Source organism: Actinia tenebrosa, unplaced genomic scaffold (genome assembly GCF_029948245.1).
Source record: "Actinia tenebrosa isolate PJP-AT-01 unplaced genomic scaffold, QUT_ActTen_1.0 PGA_scaffold6__47_contigs__length_16458017, whole genome shotgun sequence".
NCBI classification, from domain to species: domain Eukaryota; kingdom Metazoa; phylum Cnidaria; class Anthozoa; order Actiniaria; family Actiniidae; genus Actinia; species Actinia tenebrosa.
This window is the reverse complement of record NW_028292583.1, coordinates 8,850,248-8,869,441: the sequence shown is the minus strand read 5'-3', so window position 1 is coordinate 8,869,441 and position 19,194 is coordinate 8,850,248. Positions and strand designations below refer to the sequence as shown.

Below are 19,194 nucleotides of genomic sequence, written 5' to 3'. Positions count from 1 at the left end.
AACATCACGTGACAGACCTGTGATATAGAGGAGGAACTCAAGATGAGAATGTTATCATCGTTTGGGCTAACGATTTAAACGTTTAAAAAGTAATTCTTTTCAGGTAGAACGTATTGAGTAAGACACTAAAATATGTCCAGCAAGTGTACACTACTTAAGGTAGTTCTTTTGGGTGATGGAGGTGTAGGAAAATCTTCCTTAATGAATAGATTTGTAAGCGGGAAGTTCGACAGTCAATCATTCCATACCATCGGAGTAGAATTCTTGAACAAAGACGTTACACTAGAAGGAGAAATGTTTACTCTTCAAATTTGGGACACAGCTGGCCAGGAACGGTTTAAAAGTCTCCGAACGCCATTTTATCGAGGATCAGACTTGTGTCTTTTAGTTTACTCCGTAGATGACGTGAAAAGCTTCACTAACTTGTCGATGTGGAAGAAAGAATTTCTGTACTACGCAGATGTAAAAGACCCGGAGAATTTTCCATTTATACTTTTAGGCAACAAGGTGGATGTCGAAAGCAGAGCTGTGCAACAAGAGGATGCCGATAGTTGGTGTAGGCAGAATGGAGGGGTTCCTTATTTCGAGACGAGCGCCAAGGATTCAACGAATGTGAACGAGGCATTCCTTGCTGCAGTGAAAAGGCTGAAGCATATGGAGCAGCAAAGTAAAACCAATCGAAGCGGATTTACCGCTACAGGGGGAGTGAATTTAGCAAATGTTAAAAAGGATAAAAGTTCTGGTTGTTGCGACTGAGCTTTAGCTCGTGTTACAACATCTAAGATTTATAGGAGTACTTTTATAATACAGATGAAACCCAAATACAGATAAAGAAGTGTGCGAAGGGGATGAAGGAGTCAAAAGAGGTCTAACCTTTGTCGCAGGGATTTAAACTCACTTTCATGGATGTGCCAGAAATTTTGTACTCTTGGAAAAATGAGCTGATTATTTTGAATTGCAAGGCTGTTGATGGGTGGCAAGCATTTCCAGGAGAGTCAAAAACATGGCGGCCATTGTGGTGCCGTTAACAATGGATGCTAATGAGAAGTCTTTGGTTAAATGGCACCAACATGGCCGCCATGACATAAAGTACAATCAAAGAATTACCAATGTACCTTGTTGGTGTCAAACTGTACAGTCACAGAATGCACCAGGTAGTCATAACTAGCATGACATGCATTAATTATAATCTGCACTACTAGCAATAGCCACCTTACAATCAATACTAATGAAATGCAGTTGAACAAAATAAAAATTGGGGGGAGGGGCTAAAAGTAATCAAACAAACAACATTCAACAGGGGAATTCTTCAGTCCTCTTTCATCCTCCCACCTGTATGATTGGTGACTTGGTTTATAGGAGAATCCTGGTCAGTCTTGGTACCACTTCAAAGACTAGGCAATAGCAATATATTTACTAAGTCAGTCAGCTAGAACAGAAGAGCCTTTTTTGATCTATTCTTGTATGCCTTAGTAACCAAAAGCTTTATTCATGAAACTGTACTGTACTGCAGTTGAACTCTACTATTCTAAACTAAGACTAAACTATGCAATTTGTTTGGATTAGTAGTTGAACCTTGAAGCTAAGGAGAGAACCAGCAAACCACTCTACTCACATACAACGAAAAGTCCTGGGATCGAACCTGAGTCGTATTGGTGAGAGATGAGCCTTCTCATTACACTGCTATTCCACCCACCATGGAATTGGTTGAGCTCACTAACATTGCAGTAAACAGATTTGTAAAATATTTTATAAAAAACAAATTTTGTTTAGTAGTCCAACATGGATTAAGGAACAATCAGATTATAGCTGTGCTGCAGTGTAACTATTTTTGTGTGAAACCCTTCTCAATCGTATACTATTTATTTTTATTCATACTGAATTTCCAAATATAAATCCTTGAAAAGTATCCATTTCTTTTTTGCAAAAACCTTATCGAGTTTGAACTAAAATACTTTAATAAGTACCTTAGTAGAATGTCTGCAAATTATAAGCCCCAGATCTCTGGCATCATATGGCTTATTGCTTCACGTATGGCTTATTGCTTTATTTACTTGCATTGAAATTTTACTGGAATAATCTTTAGGGATCTAATATCTTAATTTAAAAAACACTGATTAATTTTTTTTCTTGATATACTGATGCAGAGTATTATATTTTTACAAATCTTTAAAGGAGTTAGTGATGTTGTCTACTCCAGACCAAACATTGCTCCACTCTAACTTGTTTGAGATATAAATGAATTAAAATTGTGGAATGCTTAAAATGATTTATTTTACAAAGGTCTTTAGTTTAAAGCCTAAATTATTGACCAAAAATAAAGTAAATTTCAAGCAAAATTCATTTGCCAAAATAGAAAAAAAAAAAAAAAATAGCAAAGCAGATTTGTATTCAAAAGTGGCTGTTTTGTTAAAAAATAGCTAAATATTTGATTTTCATTATGAAAGAGAAATTCCTAATGAAACCAATAAACATGCACGTGAAAGAATATAAAAAATATAATTGTATCATCACTCTATAATCCCATATAAGCAACTATTGTGTTATTTTCAAATTCTCTTTCCTGTCCAAATTAAAGTTTAATTTGGATTGTTTCCATTCACATCCTTTTGAGGGAAAACGATGACTTATGGAATCAGTCTAGTATAGTTTGGGATGATATAATTAATTTGCAATAGGACTGCATGTCTGTCCAATTTGGAAGTAATTGAATTCAAAAAATTACTCCGACTGCCAAATTGGACTCGGCCTATTGGCCTCTTACAATTTTGTCAGTCCTCTGAATTTTTTTCATCCAATTATTTCCAAATTGGAGAATGCCAGTCACTTCGTGAGACAGTCGTTTCGAGACACCAAGATACAGGTTCGAGACAGGCATATACTGGACAGCAGGTAGTCCTATTACCTATACTAATAGAGTGCAAACCATATATCTGTTAAATTATAGCACAGAAACTAAATAGCACTGAACACATCTATTTCTTTTGTTCTTACTGCGATTCCCAGTCACATACGACCAACTAGACCATCACAAACGAAAAATTGAATTTGGTTGGACGTCAATCAAAAGGGTTTCTATCGTTTCTATTGGTTTCTACACCAGGACTGATGTGAATACTCACATGAACACGTGCAAAAATCATTGTCCTTATCTCACGCTTCTTGTCGCTGTGAATTTCTCACTCTGGATATATTTTCTCAAAAATGTCACAGGATTGACGTCCACCAAAACTCAATTTTTTGTTTGTGATTTTGGTCTCACTTGGTCACGTGTGACTGGGAATCGTAGTAATATTGTTTAATTGGTTCCTTGAATATATGGAAACAAACCTTAGAGAATAGCAGCTTTTTATTGACAGACTAGAAATGTCAAAAAAAAAAAAATACACGTTCAAAGTAAAGTCTTATAAAATTCAATAACGTTTTAGAAGGTGACTGCCCTCCTTCACATTTAGATTCAGTTCTTTGTAGTTTAAATGAAATCTAGATATTGTGTGTGATAAGGTTCAAGTGGCCATAAGCTAAAAGGGTTAAGTAGGCCTGGTTTGAAGACAGAAGATTACTATGTTATAAATTAAATAAATAAGTGAGAATTAACAGTGGTTCCACTGAGGCTCTCCTTCCACTCTGGATTCCAATCTGAATTTAGAAGTTGATTTTTGATGATAAAAAAAGAAAGGCAAGAATGATACAAGGATGGTGTGAGAAGTACTGACATGCTGATTTCTGGAGTCTTTAATTTTAAAATTGGTTTAAGGTGGTTGCACTAATTTAAATGTGTATTTTGATGAAACCACGTTCTGTTGCACACCATCTTTTGTGACAAGACACAACAGAGCTGTATGCCAAAAACGTTTTCATGATTGATTGTACTTTTATCACACAGAGCAATAGGTGATTTACCCTATGAGCAGAGGTTTGTATTTAATTGGTAGTACAAAATCAAAATCAAGATTTTGCATTTATATCTTGTAGTACCAAATATTTCGTCTTAAAAAATAACTGCAATATCCCTAATGCCTTAATTACACAACAGACTTTCATGGTATTGATGTTGCAAACATTCTCTTTTATTAACAGTATGGTGTAAATTTAAAGTGAATTATGTAGGTCTACACTCTCTTAATTTGACAAACATGAGAATGCAAAAAAATTGTTGTATTCAGTAGTGCAAAATACTGAGAAATTGGTCATGACGTTGATGACAAGGGTGGGTAGAGCTATCTGATGGATAAATCCTTATCCAGTGGACAAGTTGAAGCTGTTATCCAATACATTTATCCAGGGAATAAGATTTATCCATCAGATAGTGCTATTCACCCTTTGTACAATGTGTAATTCCAAACATTTTCCATACCCCCCTCTTGGAGGAATTTTCTTAAGACACCCCCTACCCCCCGGAAATTCCAATTTTCTTCATACAAACTCTGTAATTTTTTTTTCTGACCCCCCTACTCTTCAGAAATTCCAAATTCCTCTGTGGGGTGGGTATGGATAATTTGTGGAACTACACAATTGGGCCTTGTACTTATTTATTCATAGGATAACCTAGAAGTAAAAATATTGTGGTTTGGTAAGGTTTATTCTTACATACAGTAATAATATAAACATTTATTTACATTTTAGTAATTACAGTGCGACTACATTAACCAAGGCCACTCAAACAAATTCTAAATCATTGAATACACTGAATAACAGGATGGCGACCAATCTTGTTCACTCCTGATCAAACAGGCTTTTTTTAAAGGGGAAAATGATTGTGTAAATTTATGAAGATACTTTTTTCAAAAATACTTAATCATGATTGGCTAATTTGAGCTAATTTTGTTTGGGTGGCACTATAATAAAATTATGTGTAATACACAAGTTGCTTAAAATTAATCATTTCCTTTTCCAAACATCTTTCAGAAATGTATACTTAATGTTCAATTATTACAGCACTAGTTCTATTTACTTAACAAAAATAAAATGTATTATTATGTAATAGTCCCTTTCACAGATCCCTGTACCATTTTGAAAGGTAACTGTTACAGTGCTTGTGCATTGAAACAAGAATGGCAGTGACCTTGCAATGATAGATATGTAAATAATTGTCCAATGCGATAAAAAAGGTCTTTATCATTGCAAGTTCACTGCAGCTAATTCTTGCTTCAATGCACAGACCTGGTTACCTTTCAAGTTGGTGGAGGAAACTGTGAAGGGGACTATTCTATTCATATTATTGTATTGATTATTGTATTCTACAGCTCTTTGCAAATGAATAACTTAAATTTGTAAGATTTTGTCATTATCTTAGAGGGAAGGCTACTGTAATATGGCTTAGACAGGTGCAAGAAAGGGAAAAACAAATACAATGAATAGAGGATTTGTGGCATGTAGCAGTTGGCATTTCACCAGCCATCCTACCTACAAATAAATTCTCTAATTCTCCATGGTTCCTTTCTCATACTCATAATACTTTGCAGATTTTGGGGTAACTGGGGAAAAAGTGCTGAAGGCTGATCAGAAAATGTTTAAACTACCTTGTTTGATAGTCAAGTATAAAATAAAACAGCATACATATAAGAGATAGAATCTTGAAGAAATTTTAACAATTCTTCGTAAGACATTTTCTGTAACACCAAACCTTTGATATTCTGAAGGTGCAAAATTAACTTACACTGAACTCTGATAATCACAGTATTTCACAGACAAAAGCTAGCAGATAAAAGGGTATATTCAATTGACAATGTTTCATTTTCACAGTTTTTGATTGGTTACCCCCATTATGGGCTATTGGAAAGTATAAAACGACTAGTTCCTGCATAAGTTAGCCTTAAATAATAAGCATTGTAGCTAGAAAGGGACTTATGCCAATATTATTATTGTCCATCATCTCACAAATCCATGAACGATTTTGACATGCAATAAGAATGATCATTATCGTAGACTCTTAGTGTTGATAACTGGGCTAGGTAAGAAGACAGAAGTAGTAGAGTACAAACACTAAATGTGTGCAACATAAATATCATTAAATAGTGTTATCTTATGCTAATTTTATTGTTTTCTTTTGTTTAATTAGTACTATTTACTACTAAATAGTGACAACTATTTCACACATTTAGTATTGTACTCTACTGTTTACTTAATTAGTAACTAAAGGTTCAGTAATAATTCAGTGTACAATACAATTAACATTATGATGTCTTTATGATGACAACAGACAACATTCAATGTTTATAAGTCAATATTTCTGCGTTTTCAGCTTCTATGAATCAAATATGTTGGTACCAATAAAAATATCTATCAATCAAACGTTGTTTGGTAGGTAGAAGCTAGAAAAACATGTCTAGAGTTTCAGTTAATTGGGTCAAATGATGATAAACTTATATATTGACGAATTTTAAAACTCCAGTGTATACAAGGCAGCCTCCAATCCTGGAGTAGCTTGTTTTGTTATTCTGATTTCTGCTTTTGTCTTCTGATCTCAGAAATGCAGCTAACCCCACATACACTGGAGTCTTAAAGAGTCCTCAATATTGCTGATACATGTAGCTTCTTGTGTTAGACTCAATTAGTTAGACATATTCCATATATTCTACAATCTCCCGAACTTTCTTGCTAATCAAACTAACTGTATCAGGGCATGGACACACTTTCAGCAAGAATTCACAACTGCCTTTGTCACACAGTCTTGTGTCTCTTTTGGTTTGGAGATAAAACAATGATTTGAAATGGATAACACAGACAAATGAAAGACCTTCCTTATGTATAGACCAATATTAACATTAATACAAATATCTATTAAAGTAATGTACAGCAACAGCTTCGTTCACCTGATTTCTCACGTTTCCTTGGGCCTACATAAGTAAAACGTATTTATGACAGGTTAATAATGAAGTATTGTCTGGTTTAATTAGGACAAAAACTGCTGCACTTTTGCAAAAGTTTTCCTGGCTATATGAAAAAAAAATTAAATGATGATCAACTGTTTAGATCAAAGTTTTGGATTACTAGTCAGTCAAAAGTCAAATATGTGACAGGACATAACATAGGATGGAGCAGAAATATACTGTAAGTTTGAAAAAAGGAAGGTAGATGGCTGCAAAGAAAGTGGCTGAAGGCATTATGCATAGCTAGAAGTAGCCAAACACTGAACAATTGAGACAATAATGGATGAACAAACCAGCAAAGACAATGCCAGAAAATAACATTCCATTGCTAAGTAAAATGCCTCAAAGATCAGTGCTTAGTCCCTTCCGGTGCACTCCATACATATCACCAATTGAAGACATAAATACTATGTGTGTTGTACGTTGATGACTTGCATACTGATTTAAATACAATAAAAATGACAAAATATAATAGAGTGTAAGTCTTGAAAACATGATTGTTGTAGAAGATAATGATGCTTCCAAGTTGGATTACGAAATATTGTTTTTTACCTTGTGCTGCAGGTTCTGGTAAATTTTCCCTTGCCACTAAATGCATAACTGTTCTTTTACCAAGTGGTAAATGTAATGCTGAAAGGATAAAGATATCTAAATAATTATATCTTTTTATTTAACAATACGTCCTCATTAAGGGAGTCTTTGCAAAGTCTTCCTAGCCAGAGAAATGTTTAACTATACAACACTGACTCCACACTTATTACAACCAACTACATTTAATATTCTATGCATGGGACTCTCAAATTGAATGTTGATTTTTACAGAGGAAGGAAAACCAGACAACCCGGAGAAAACCCTTGCAGAACAGGGAAGAACAACACATCAAACAAACTATAATTACATGTTGGGCACACAGCTGGGCTTAAACCACCGACCCAGAGCCTGATCTTAACATCTAACGACCTTTGAGGGCTGACTATCATAGGAAAAAGAATGGCGAAAAAAGAAAACTCTTATAAACGACTAATAAAACTCCATAATATATAAATTATGTATAAATATACACTAGACTGGTCCCCTTCCCTCCCCCCTACTCATGGAACAGATAGAATGAAAAAGTTTAAGTTTTATCACTTGTCATTATAGTGAAGCACCATAATTATTTTGCCAATTTCTGTGAGATTTGAGAAATTTTGGCAACTAAGGTAGATTTCATATAAAATTGAGCTGATCCTTGCAGTCTATGAAGTATATGTGGGCCAGATTGTAAAAAAGCCTTGCTTTATCTGTTTACCCAATAAAGATTATTATTAACTTATGCAGCTGCAAATTGAATGACACGGAAAAAGTTCTGAGTCTTGAACGGGAATTGAAGCCGTGCCCTGATAATTCCGGTGCCATGCTCTAACCACTGAGCTAGCAAGTCTCATATGAGACTTCAAGGACACATTAGGTGGGTTTATTGGCCCAATAGGAAAGATATATGTGTATAAGGTAGATTTGGAAAGCTGTGATGTTTAATAATTGGACGACTGAAAAATCATAATTTCACAAAGAGAATCTCTCTGAAAAATTCAACCTACTCGCTGTGGAATGAAGAAAACCTTGGGAATTTAAGGACATTGGCATTGTGAATTTGCAATAATTTTGCTTCACCATTGTATGAAATAGCTTCGAGAACGATTTAGGCACACAATGTAAACAATAACATAGGGGCGCAGTGCATTGTACATAGTTGACTAGGATTCTTTAATTGGTCCAAAATAAGTTAAGAATTGATTTGGTTAAGCAAAAGTGAAGTGAAGTTTAGTTGGAAACAAATGGAGTTCAACATAGTAGCTAAAGATTAGTGTGGTGTTTGGTGGGGACTTGATCTTTGTTTGATCGCAGTTGTACTTTGTAGCAATTGCTTAAAATTAATCTAAAATGCTTTTAAAATGTTTTATAAGCTACTGATTTGACAATACCCTAAGTAGTGAACAGACTTCAACACTGGGTGACTGAACCATGTATGGTTATGGTTTTCAGCAATTCTAGTCTGGAACAGGGTATATGAAATCACGCTCTCTCCTCTCTGGAACAGGGTATCTATTTTTGCAATACTCGAACAGAGTATGGTTTTCAGGGATCTTGCTCTGGAACAGGATATGAATTTCAGCGATTTTACTCTGGAACAAGGTCAGGGTTCAGAGGGCTCAACGACACATCCCTACCCTAAACAGGCAAGAGTACCCCCCTCCCGGGTATTATAGACAACCAAACCATGACTCTGGGCAAGTTTAGTTTTTTGACCAAACTCTTGGACAACTTTTCCATAATTCTCTTAGAAACTATAATAGACTTTTTACTTTTATAGAAACAGTAAAGCAACTCAGACTAACCTCCTAATGAGACATTTCCATGTAAAAATCTTCCCTGATATATTAATTTAAGAATATTATGAGAACTAACTGTTTCTTCTTTCCAGTCTGAAAAGAAAAACAAAGAAAACTTGTGAAATAGTATACTCAAATATTTAGAACAAATAGGGTTAATAGAACAATGTTTCGTAAAAGCATAGACAGCAATAAGATACATGTCAGTAAACAAATAAATAAACAAACAAACATAGCTGTTATCTACAATCATTAGAGTTCAAATATTGCAGGAGAAAGCCTGTAGCAAGTATAAATATCCTGCAACATTCATACTCTAGGTTGTTTTGTACCGTAAAAAAACGGGTTTTTGAAAACTAGTTCAAAGAAAAAAAATTGTTTTGAAGGCTACTTCTTGAAAAAAATCTACAAACGGTAAAGTACAAATATTTTATTTTACCTCAAAATTTGCATAAAATTATGAAATCTTTTGTCAGATTATAGAAAGGTAGTCAAAGTAAGATATCATTTTCGAAACAATGCTTATAAACGGTAAACAAAGAGATGGATGTGCAGTAGCAAAGGTCTGGAACTGTACCTTAATACACCCTAAAATGTCTAATGGATTGAATAAAAGAAAGAGAGGAAGATATATTGATGTAGGGACAGACATAAACACATGTACAGACAGACAGGCAGGCAGAAAAAATAAAGAAAAAAAGAAAAAACAAATGAAAGAACAAACAAAAGAACGAAAGAAAGAACAAAAGCAAGAAAGAAATAAAGTGAGAGGCAAAGAAAGTATAACAATTATTTTAGGATTTTTTAGTAATGTAATTCAGTATTTTATCCATTAGTGGACTCTCATTAATTAACCTCAGTTAGTTAGCAAAAAAACATATCTTAATACCCTGAAGCACCAGGCCAAGCAGATCTAAGTAAATATTATTTTGCTCTGGGTTTGAAAACAACAACAAAGTCTATAGATGACAACAACAACAGCCTAACAATGACAGTATATAAATACGATTGTGTCATCACCTGCTGGCCAGTTTTCAAAAACATGTTGTGCTACAAAGTACGCAGTATCGCTTGGAGAAAACAGAAACTCATGGGTTTTGCCAGTCACAAGTATTAGTCGTAGGCATATCTGTAAACATAAAAACAAAGTTTGTGCAAGGTTTTTCAATCTATCAGTAATATCAGTATTTTTGAGGCTTTCGCATTTAGACATGATATTCAAATTATGTAAGATTATGGGTAAAACATGTAGATTTGGTAATCATTATGAAGAAGGCTATCACTAGTTATACCCCAAATGCCATGTTCTGATAAGGCTATCACTAGTTATAGCCCAAATGCCACGTTATAATAAAGGCTATCACTAGTTATAACCCAAATGCTATGTTCTGATGAAGGCTATCACTAGTTATAACCCAAATGCCATGTTCTGATGAAGGCTATCACTAGTTATAACCCAAATGCCATGTTCTGATAAAGGCTATCACTAGTTATAACCCAAATGTAATGTTCTGATGAAGGCTATCACTAGTTATAACCTAAATGCCGTGTTCTGATGAAGGCTATCACTAGTTATAACCCAAATGCCATGTTCTGATGAAGGTTATCACTAGTCATAACCCAAATGCCATGTTCTAATGAAGGCTATCACTAGTCATAACCCAAATGCCATGTTCTGATGAAGGCTATCACTAGTCATAACCCAAATGCCATGTTCTGATGAAGGCTATCACTAGTTATAACCCAAATGCCATGTTCAGATGAAGGCTATCACTAGTTATAACCCAAATGCCATGTTCTGATGAAGGCTATCACTAGTCATAACCCAAATGCCATGTTCTGATGAAGGCTATCACTAGTTATAACCCAAATGCCATGTTCTGATGAAGGCTATCACTAGTTATAACCCAAATGCCATGTTCTGATAAAGGCTATCACTAGTTATAACCCAAATGCCATGTTCTGATGAAGGCTATCACTAGTCATAACCCAAATGCCATGTTCAGATAAGGCTATCACTAGTTATAACCCAAATGCCATGTTCAGATAAGGTTATCACTAGTTATAACCCAAATGCCATGTTCTGATGAAGGCTATCACTAGTCATAACCCAAATGCCATGTTCTAATGAAGGCTATCACTAGTTATAACCCAAATGCCATGTTCAGATAAGGCTATCACTAGTTATAACCCAAATGCCATGTTCTGATGAAGGCTATCACTAGTTATAACCCAAATGCCATGTTCTGATGAAGGCTATCACTAGTTATAACCCAAATGCCATGTTCTGATGAAGGCTATCACTAGTTATAACCCAAATGCCATGTTCTGATGAAGGCTATCACTAGTCATAACCCAAATGCCATGTTCAGATAAGGCTATCACTAGTTATAACCCAAATGCCATGTTCAGATAAGGTTATCACTAGTTATAACCCAAATGCCATGTTCTGATGAAGGCTATCACTAGTCATAACCCAAATGCCATGTTCTAATGAAGGCTATCACTAGTTATAACCCAAATGCCATGTTCTAATGAAGGCTATCACTAGTTATAACCCAAATGCCATGTTCTGCAATTTTCAAGGAGTTATCAAGGATGTTTCCAAGACAATTCAACTTAGTTTAAAAGGATTTTAAAGTGCTTTAAACCTGGAGTACAAATTCCAACAATTATCAAGGAGTTTAATCTCGGCAGTGACGTGAAAGCAGTATAAAGTACAGTACATATTGCAGGGATGTTATCATGTCCACACGCGATTTCCATGTGCAGTCAACGTAGTGACTACTGTACACTCAAGTGCGTATAGTGCTCACTGCAACTCAATGCATGCAGTCAACACGTACGCGTGAATTTTCTTATTGTTATACAGTCTTTTGTCCTTTATCTTTTTACTTACAGTAGGAAGCCGATCTTTTGCTACTACAGTAGGCTTGCTAATATTCCTGCTTTGCTTGAATAAAAAACTTCTCCGGAGTCTATCTGATAAGAAATTTCTCCAAACTGCACGTTGGAATTTATCATGTAACCAACGATGGGTAATAAAATAGTTGACAGTCTTTGTTACAACAAAAATTGTTTTCTAATATCTTATTTCTCAACAACAATTTATAATAGTCCTTTTCAATTTAACCTAAGCTTTCTTTTGATATATTTTTAAAATTCAGAACTTATCTAGAACAGAAACTAAGGGAAATTATTTGGTTGTCTTTTTGAAGGGTTAGTATGAATGCCAATGTAAAGTGTATTAAACTTTGGCAACATTTGACTTTTTGTGTGTTATCACTAAAATCTTTTTTCTAACTTATTTAACAGCAACAAAAAGATAATATTCGTTTTCACTTTAACCTAGGCTTTCTTTTGATGTATTTTTTAAATTCAGAAATTATCTAGGACAGAAATTAAGGGAAATTATTTTGAAGTGTCTAAATGACCAGCAGTCGGTCATGAAGGAACATGAACTCCAACTCCAAATCAGTTTGATCGTCAATTATTAACAAGTTATTTTACTATAAACTTAGTCAAAATATCAGAAAACTAGAGAAGCTTTAGACGAAAGAATACATAAAAACGTGTTATTGTGAATTCCAACAAAAGGCACTAGTTAATGAGGAAATCAGCTGCGTGTAGTTTGTTACATGTATCGTGTACTCAACGTACTTGCGGCCATTACACGCGTAGGAGTGTACTACACTAAGTGTACTACACATGGTTTACACGCTCGGAATGTTAACATCCTGTGAGCGGTACTGTACATCACAAAAATTAGGTGTCAAATGAGCTCCAGCATATCTGCACATTGGGCAACCCAGTGCATGGTACAAGAGAGTCTTGTTATAATTATGATAACAAAAACAAAAGGAAACGATTATTGTATCAAGACACACATTTCTTCTTGAACATTTCCTATAAATTATGTAAATGTTATTGACTAACTTGGAATTATGTAATGACTGTAACGGTCCTATTGAAGGATAGTGGGAATAAATTACCCTAAAATCATCCAAGCAAGTGTAAGACAATAAACACGCATATGACGGTCTCGTTATTAATTACGTCAAAATATTTACATCTTTAACAACCGGGACCATAATTTTGTGTAAGACAAATTTTCAGTTAATAGAAAAAGAAAAGTCGACAAAACGATATTTATGAAAAAGCTCAGAACTGAAAAATGATCATAATGAGAAGGAAAATTACAAGATATAAGCTTAAACTTGACTTACTGAAAAGTTCTAACAACGAGACGTGACGAACTATGTGAACATGAAATAAGTTATCTTCTTTTATCAGAGTTCTTTTTACGGCAACACAAAACAAAACTTGTAATTATTATTAAATACGTAAGAAACTAGGCACATATGGAAAAGCAAACTATATGCTCTACACTTAAGGAACGGCTTTTTAAAATTTAGATTGCAGTAGGAAAGTATGTTAGGCTTCACTACGTGATGAGACTGCGTCACGAATTATCCGTCAACTTCAGAAAATACGGTTGTTCACCTATTTGCTGTCTTTTTTAATTTGGTTAAATGTGTTTTAATCTTGAAGACCTAAAACTCCAAAAAAATATATGTGTAATCTAAATTTGGATTACCAGTAAGTTTTTTTTTGTTTCGTTCGTCGTTCGTGTACCACACGAAATTTCCTAAGAGCTCATATAAGCTTGCCGAAATTTGAAGTTCTTGCCAAGTCAAGAAACAAGAAAAATAAGCACTGGTCAAGCTTAAATCAACTCGTGTTCTTCCGAAAGTCAATGCGACTAAAACATTACTTATTGACTTGGGAAATATGACTGTGTTTATTGTTGCTAAAGTATTAAAAATACGTCGATTGAAAAGGCAGAAATTACATACCTTGTCTTCTGGAATCACTTTGCATTGGCGCTGAGAGGCTGTTGTCATAATGCGAGACGACTTAGCTCTCGCTTTCCTCGATATATCGATTGCTTTGTCGATTTTCAAAATTTAAAAACTGGAAATATCTTTCTCGATTATTCACGAAAAAACTGGTTCGCTTATGTGCCCCATTTATAAAAATCTGATCGGTAAAATCATTCTTTCACAGCCGAGAAAGAAGGTAATTTTCGTTCAGCCCTTTCCGTCTGCACTGTGACTGCACAGCATTGTGGGGCAATGGATGGTATTACGTCAAACCAATGTAAATTGGCCACTTTAGAAACGAGTCGAGGACTGAGAACGAGTTTTTAGATTTAATCTAGTTAAAAAATAATCAAAATAGCAAGAAAGAGTACATCGAAATTAGTCAGTTCTGGAGTTTCAAGATTTTGGGTTTCATACCTTTTATGCTTAGCAACCTCCCAAACATCTCAAAAATAACAAAGAAATGTATGGTTGGACTGGGAACGCTTGTCCCGCGTATGCGTCGGACCCACGTGACACTACGTAGCAAACATACATTTCTTTGTAATTTTTGAAGTTTTTGATCGCTCATAATTTAGTTGTTACTAATCGAAGCTATACTACAGAAACCTGTTAATTTTGATGTGCTCTTTCTCGTCATGTTAATAAATCTTTAATAAGAATTATTATCAATACCTCCTATGTACTCGTTCCCTGTCACTTGTTCCTAAAGTTCCAATTATTGAAGGGGGAGGGGGGGGGGGACAAAGGCAAGACACAAGGTGCAAAATTGCAGGTAATGTTGCTGAAGTAGGATAGTTTTCTACTTTAGCAACATGCGTACAACAAATTGCGTCGTGTGTCATGGCTCGCAACATCAATAGCGCAGCGCACTGATTCTAAAAATAGCTTAAAGATTCGGACAAACATTGCATTCTGTTTAACCGCTACGAGGATTATACGAACCGATTTTATTATTTTTACTTAAAGTTACAAAAATAACCCATGTAAACTAAGATCAACTGCGATCGGCTGTGAAAATAATCTGCTGAAAGTAAACTTGTAAATTTGTTTGTCCGAATTTGGCCTTTGTCTTTGTTTTTATGACGTCACGGTTGCGCTGCGCTATTGCGCGATGCCATGGTGTGTCAGTTGGAGTTGTACAAATCGGTCTCGGAGGAGGTCTAATCGCAGGCAATAGGCAAAAAACAATACCACAGATAAACTAGTGACCACTAGTATCTAGGTGAAATTATGAGAACTACATAAAACCACAGATAAACTAGTATCCAGGTGATATCATTAGTAACTGCATAAAATCACAGATAAACTTGTATCCAGGTGATATTGTGAAATTATAGTTGTATTTTATTTCTGTATATAGATAATATTTAGATTTGTTTAGTTTCAACTTCCCGCCAGAATTACGCGCGCCATTTTGATCGGACACGGTACATCGAAATAAGCTCTACTTAAATCATTATTACCACCAATAAGTTGTTCGGACTATAGAGAAATGGGTGTATGACCTGTGTACTCCTCTTTGGTCAAAAATACTCCCTGCACGTCCGTTGTTGTCGATTATCCAATCTGTCGATTCTTCATCCAAATCATGAAATCTTCCTCATGACATTCATCAAAATATACCGCGCTGCGACCATAAATATATGTCCATGTCTTCGGTGTTCTAATGCTTCTGGCAAAAAACATGATGGCTCATTGAAGTTTAGAAGCGCGCGTAGAACACAAGAAGAAGAGAAGATCGAAATCCTCTATTCAATGAATCATGAGCTGTTTTGCCAGATCGAAGCTTACAGTTTCGCGCTCAAGTTGGGTATTAACTTTGTGGCATCATTAATCTGCACGTAAACCACCAAGTACAATATTCATGATGACTTTGAAAACACTATAAAGCTACAATGTGTAATATCAAAATACCTGTACACTAAAAGACTAAGAGTCAAAAAAAAAAAAAAAAAACAAAAACCAAAGGCAATATACAGTAGCTCATTCATGGCTAGCTAGCGCTAAATGCCAAGGGTTGTGTATTCATGGATTTCATCTGTCATTGGTATGGTAGGAAAGTAAATATGTACTAAAGAGATTATCACCAACGCCTGCACAGGGTAGTGATTGCTATATGATAACACTTATGAATGGCCCCCACTGAGAATTTTTTACCCTTATAAAGCTCCTCATGACCCCTCCTTAAAGTCATGCAAAAATATACGATCCCCCCTAAGCAAAGTTGTAGCTTATTCCAAAAATTGTGCATCCCCCCATTTTTCTGATAAAAATTTTCCCGCCCCCCTTTTTCCTACCAAAATTTTCCCGACCCCCCCTCAATTTCACCTGCACCCCTCCCCCTCTGGCATACATTATGAATGCAGCCCGACTATGTCTTGCAGGCAATTTCAATTATGCATAATTACGTGACGTTTATCCGGAAGGTTCATGAATATTCAATGAGTTTGAATACTACTTGGAGACTCGACGAGACTTCCTTGGACTCGAAAGGAAGGAAAACATGGGATATCATATTAGGTAATGTTTCCAGCTGGTTGAGAGACGATAGCTTCGCACTATTTGAGTTTTTAATTCTCCACAAATATTCTAAACACGTGTATTTCCGTTCCTCGTTTTGCATCGAATCGGCCTTGCGGATTCTTAGGTTGACAATGACGTCATCATTTTGTAATTTCTTTATTGAATATCTCTGCAAAGAAAAGGGATATCAAAGAATAGTAAACGCCATTATCATTTACTTAGTATAAGGACTTTTTAATCAGGGAGGCATCCTGTAGACATTAGGTCGATTTAGGAAAAAATAATCTACTGCTGTAAAACTGGGAGCAATGACTTTTGGGCGTGGCGCTAAATAAAATTAGTCAGAATGTGACCTTCCATCCTTGTACAAATTTTCATTTTTGTATCCATAAACTGAAAAATTTGTGCACCGTCTCCAGTCCTGCACTATTACACTTTGGAAAGTACCTTGGCTGTCCTTTATAGTATGGTCTCTTTGCAACAGTGATAATAGCAGCAAAGGCAACATTACGACATAAATAGCAGTACGATACCAGCAGCAACAACAAGAGCAGCAAGGGCAACAACAAAAGAACAATTATTTGCTCACAGCCCTATGAATATCAAGTATTTAATCAACTTTTCAAATCAAAATTATTTGGTTCGATCTTATTTCCAAAAAATATATAATCATTTTATCTACATGGTTGGTAATAAATCTAACACCTTCTAGGTAAAAACATATTGTGAAGCGCTTACTTGTTTTAAAACATAAAAAAAAATAAAAAAATAATCATTTTATCTACATGGTTGGTAATAACTGATCTAACAACTTCTAAAAATATATTGTGAAGCGCTTACTTGTTTTAAAACATAAAACAAAAAACATATAATCATTTTATCTACATGGTTGGTAATAAATCTAACACCTTCTAGGTAAAAATATATTGTGAAGCACTTACTTGTTTTAAAACTAAAGTATTGAAATATTTTGATTCATTTTGATGCAAAAATGTAAGAAATCTTCGACAAAATAATCAACAAGATTCGTATAAAAGGGTTCATGCAATAATTCATTCCAACACATTTTAGGAGGAGTGTTTAGGGAACATTTTTCAAGCAAGCGTTCCACTAAATAAGTGTCATTTTCCTACGACTTTATGCATTTATGGGACGACAATGAGCAAATTATCTTCATTTGCTCGTTACTAACAAATCACTGTATTTTGTGATAACTAAGTTCAATAATTGTTTCATATCTTCTCAAACTATTTTTCCGTTTTCTTTTGGTGCTTCGTTTGTTCATGCTATCTATCAAACATACCCTACCCAAAGGGAAGCGAGCTATGTTGACAAATGCAACGTTACTGCGCATGAGCAGATTATCATTCACAGCAAAACGGCTTTGCACGAAGATGCGCATGAGCAGAGTATTGGATACATGAATACGGATACAACTCAAACAAAGAATCTTATTCTCAAGAGAATGACAAGTGGCCTGAAATGGGAAAACATTACGCCCAAGCTAAAGAGGTCTATAGATGTTCATAATTAAGGGAAGTTGGCGAAGTTCAAAGAAAGACTGGTAAAAGAAGCGGAGCGCACAAGATGTGCACTACGCTTGAACTCTCGTAAACTCTCCTCATCCTCCTAAACTTGCTTCCTAGAGTTACTTATATGTTTATACTTATTTCAATAAAGTTAGTCACCAAAAATCTACAAAGCTGAGATCGCTGAGGATCTTGATTAACACTATTTCATATTAAACAAGTATTAAAAGGTTTAGATAAAAACTGCAGCTTTAGGATGCTCACAGGAGGTGAAACTGTGAATGTAAACTCAAGTCCATCAATATTTTTCAAGCTGTTGAAACATATTAAATGTATCTACCCATTGATCCTTGCCGGTCTCAGCTTTGTGGCTTTACAGGTGACTACCTTTTTTGATATACAACTCAGGGGTCCCATCATGAATCAAGGATATAAAAATACATGAAAGTTAAACATTTATGAAACTGGTCCTGAACGGCGCAGTGACTTTCGACGCGTACTGATTTCCTGGACGATGTGTTTTGATGAACCCTCTGTCCTAAGATAGCGTGACTGGAAAAAAAAGAAGAAATAGTGGGCGGAATGAAAACTGAATACTGTGGGAAGAAGAAGGTAGGAGGAAAATGAGGGAAAAACCGAAGGAAGAAATGGTAGGTGTAGAAGGGAAGGAGTTGGAGAGTTTATCTCAAGGAAGGTGACTACCTTTTATTGAACGTTCAATTTGAGCCCATGAAGTGTGCAAATGTTTTCAAGGAACCATTAAAAAACTACTCAATTTGCCAGACTAGAATTACGCAGAGTAACTTTCTAGATCGAATTAGAATTTAGATTTAGATTTCTGCGGAGGGAAGAAAACAGGAGAAAAACCTTAGGACACACAGGAGAGAACCAACAAACAACTCTAGTAATATGTGACGAGTCAAGGAATCGAACCCTGTTCGCTACGCTTTCCATGCTTCCTAAAGTATGCATGTTTTGACCTTCGACTTCAACTAAAATTTCGCACGAGAAC

At 35.2% G+C, this 19,194-nt stretch overlaps 3 protein-coding genes across 3 annotated transcripts in view; 1 reads left to right on the top strand and 2 right to left on the bottom strand.

The window, feature by feature from the left end:
- The first annotated feature begins 25 nt into the window (after window positions 1-25).
- On the top strand, window positions 26-3,597 carry LOC116307423 (ras-related protein Rab-9A-like). The gene is made up of 2 exons (XM_031717679.2): window positions 26-1,154; window positions 1,567-3,597. Exon 1 carries the CDS (start codon window positions 133-135, stop codon window positions 754-756), a length of 624 nt encoding a protein of 207 aa, XP_031573539.1. The 5' UTR covers window positions 26-132; the 3' UTR covers window positions 757-1,154; window positions 1,567-3,597.
- Window positions 3,598-4,048: 451 nt separating this feature from the next.
- LOC116307414 (ubiquitin-like protein 3) lies at window positions 4,049-14,372 on the bottom strand. Its single transcript, XM_031717664.1, has 5 exons — window positions 14,101-14,372; window positions 10,265-10,373; window positions 9,251-9,337; window positions 7,425-7,502; window positions 4,049-6,839 (listed from the first exon to the last, which is right to left on the bottom strand). Exons 1-5 carry the CDS (start codon window positions 14,146-14,148, stop codon window positions 6,784-6,786), a joined length of 378 nt encoding a protein of 125 aa, XP_031573524.1. The 5' UTR covers window positions 14,149-14,372; the 3' UTR covers window positions 4,049-6,783.
- A 2,494-nt stretch (window positions 14,373-16,866) lies between these two features.
- Window positions 16,867-19,194, bottom strand: part of LOC116307413 (arf-GAP with Rho-GAP domain, ANK repeat and PH domain-containing protein 1) — a 41,858-nt gene continuing 39,530 nt past the window's right edge. Inside the window, exon 45 of the mRNA XM_031717663.2 lies at window positions 16,867-18,734. Coding sequence (XP_031573523.2) covers window positions 18,639-18,734 — 96 coding nt within the window. The 3' untranslated portion in view covers window positions 16,867-18,638. The remainder of the gene's footprint in view (window positions 18,735-19,194) is intronic.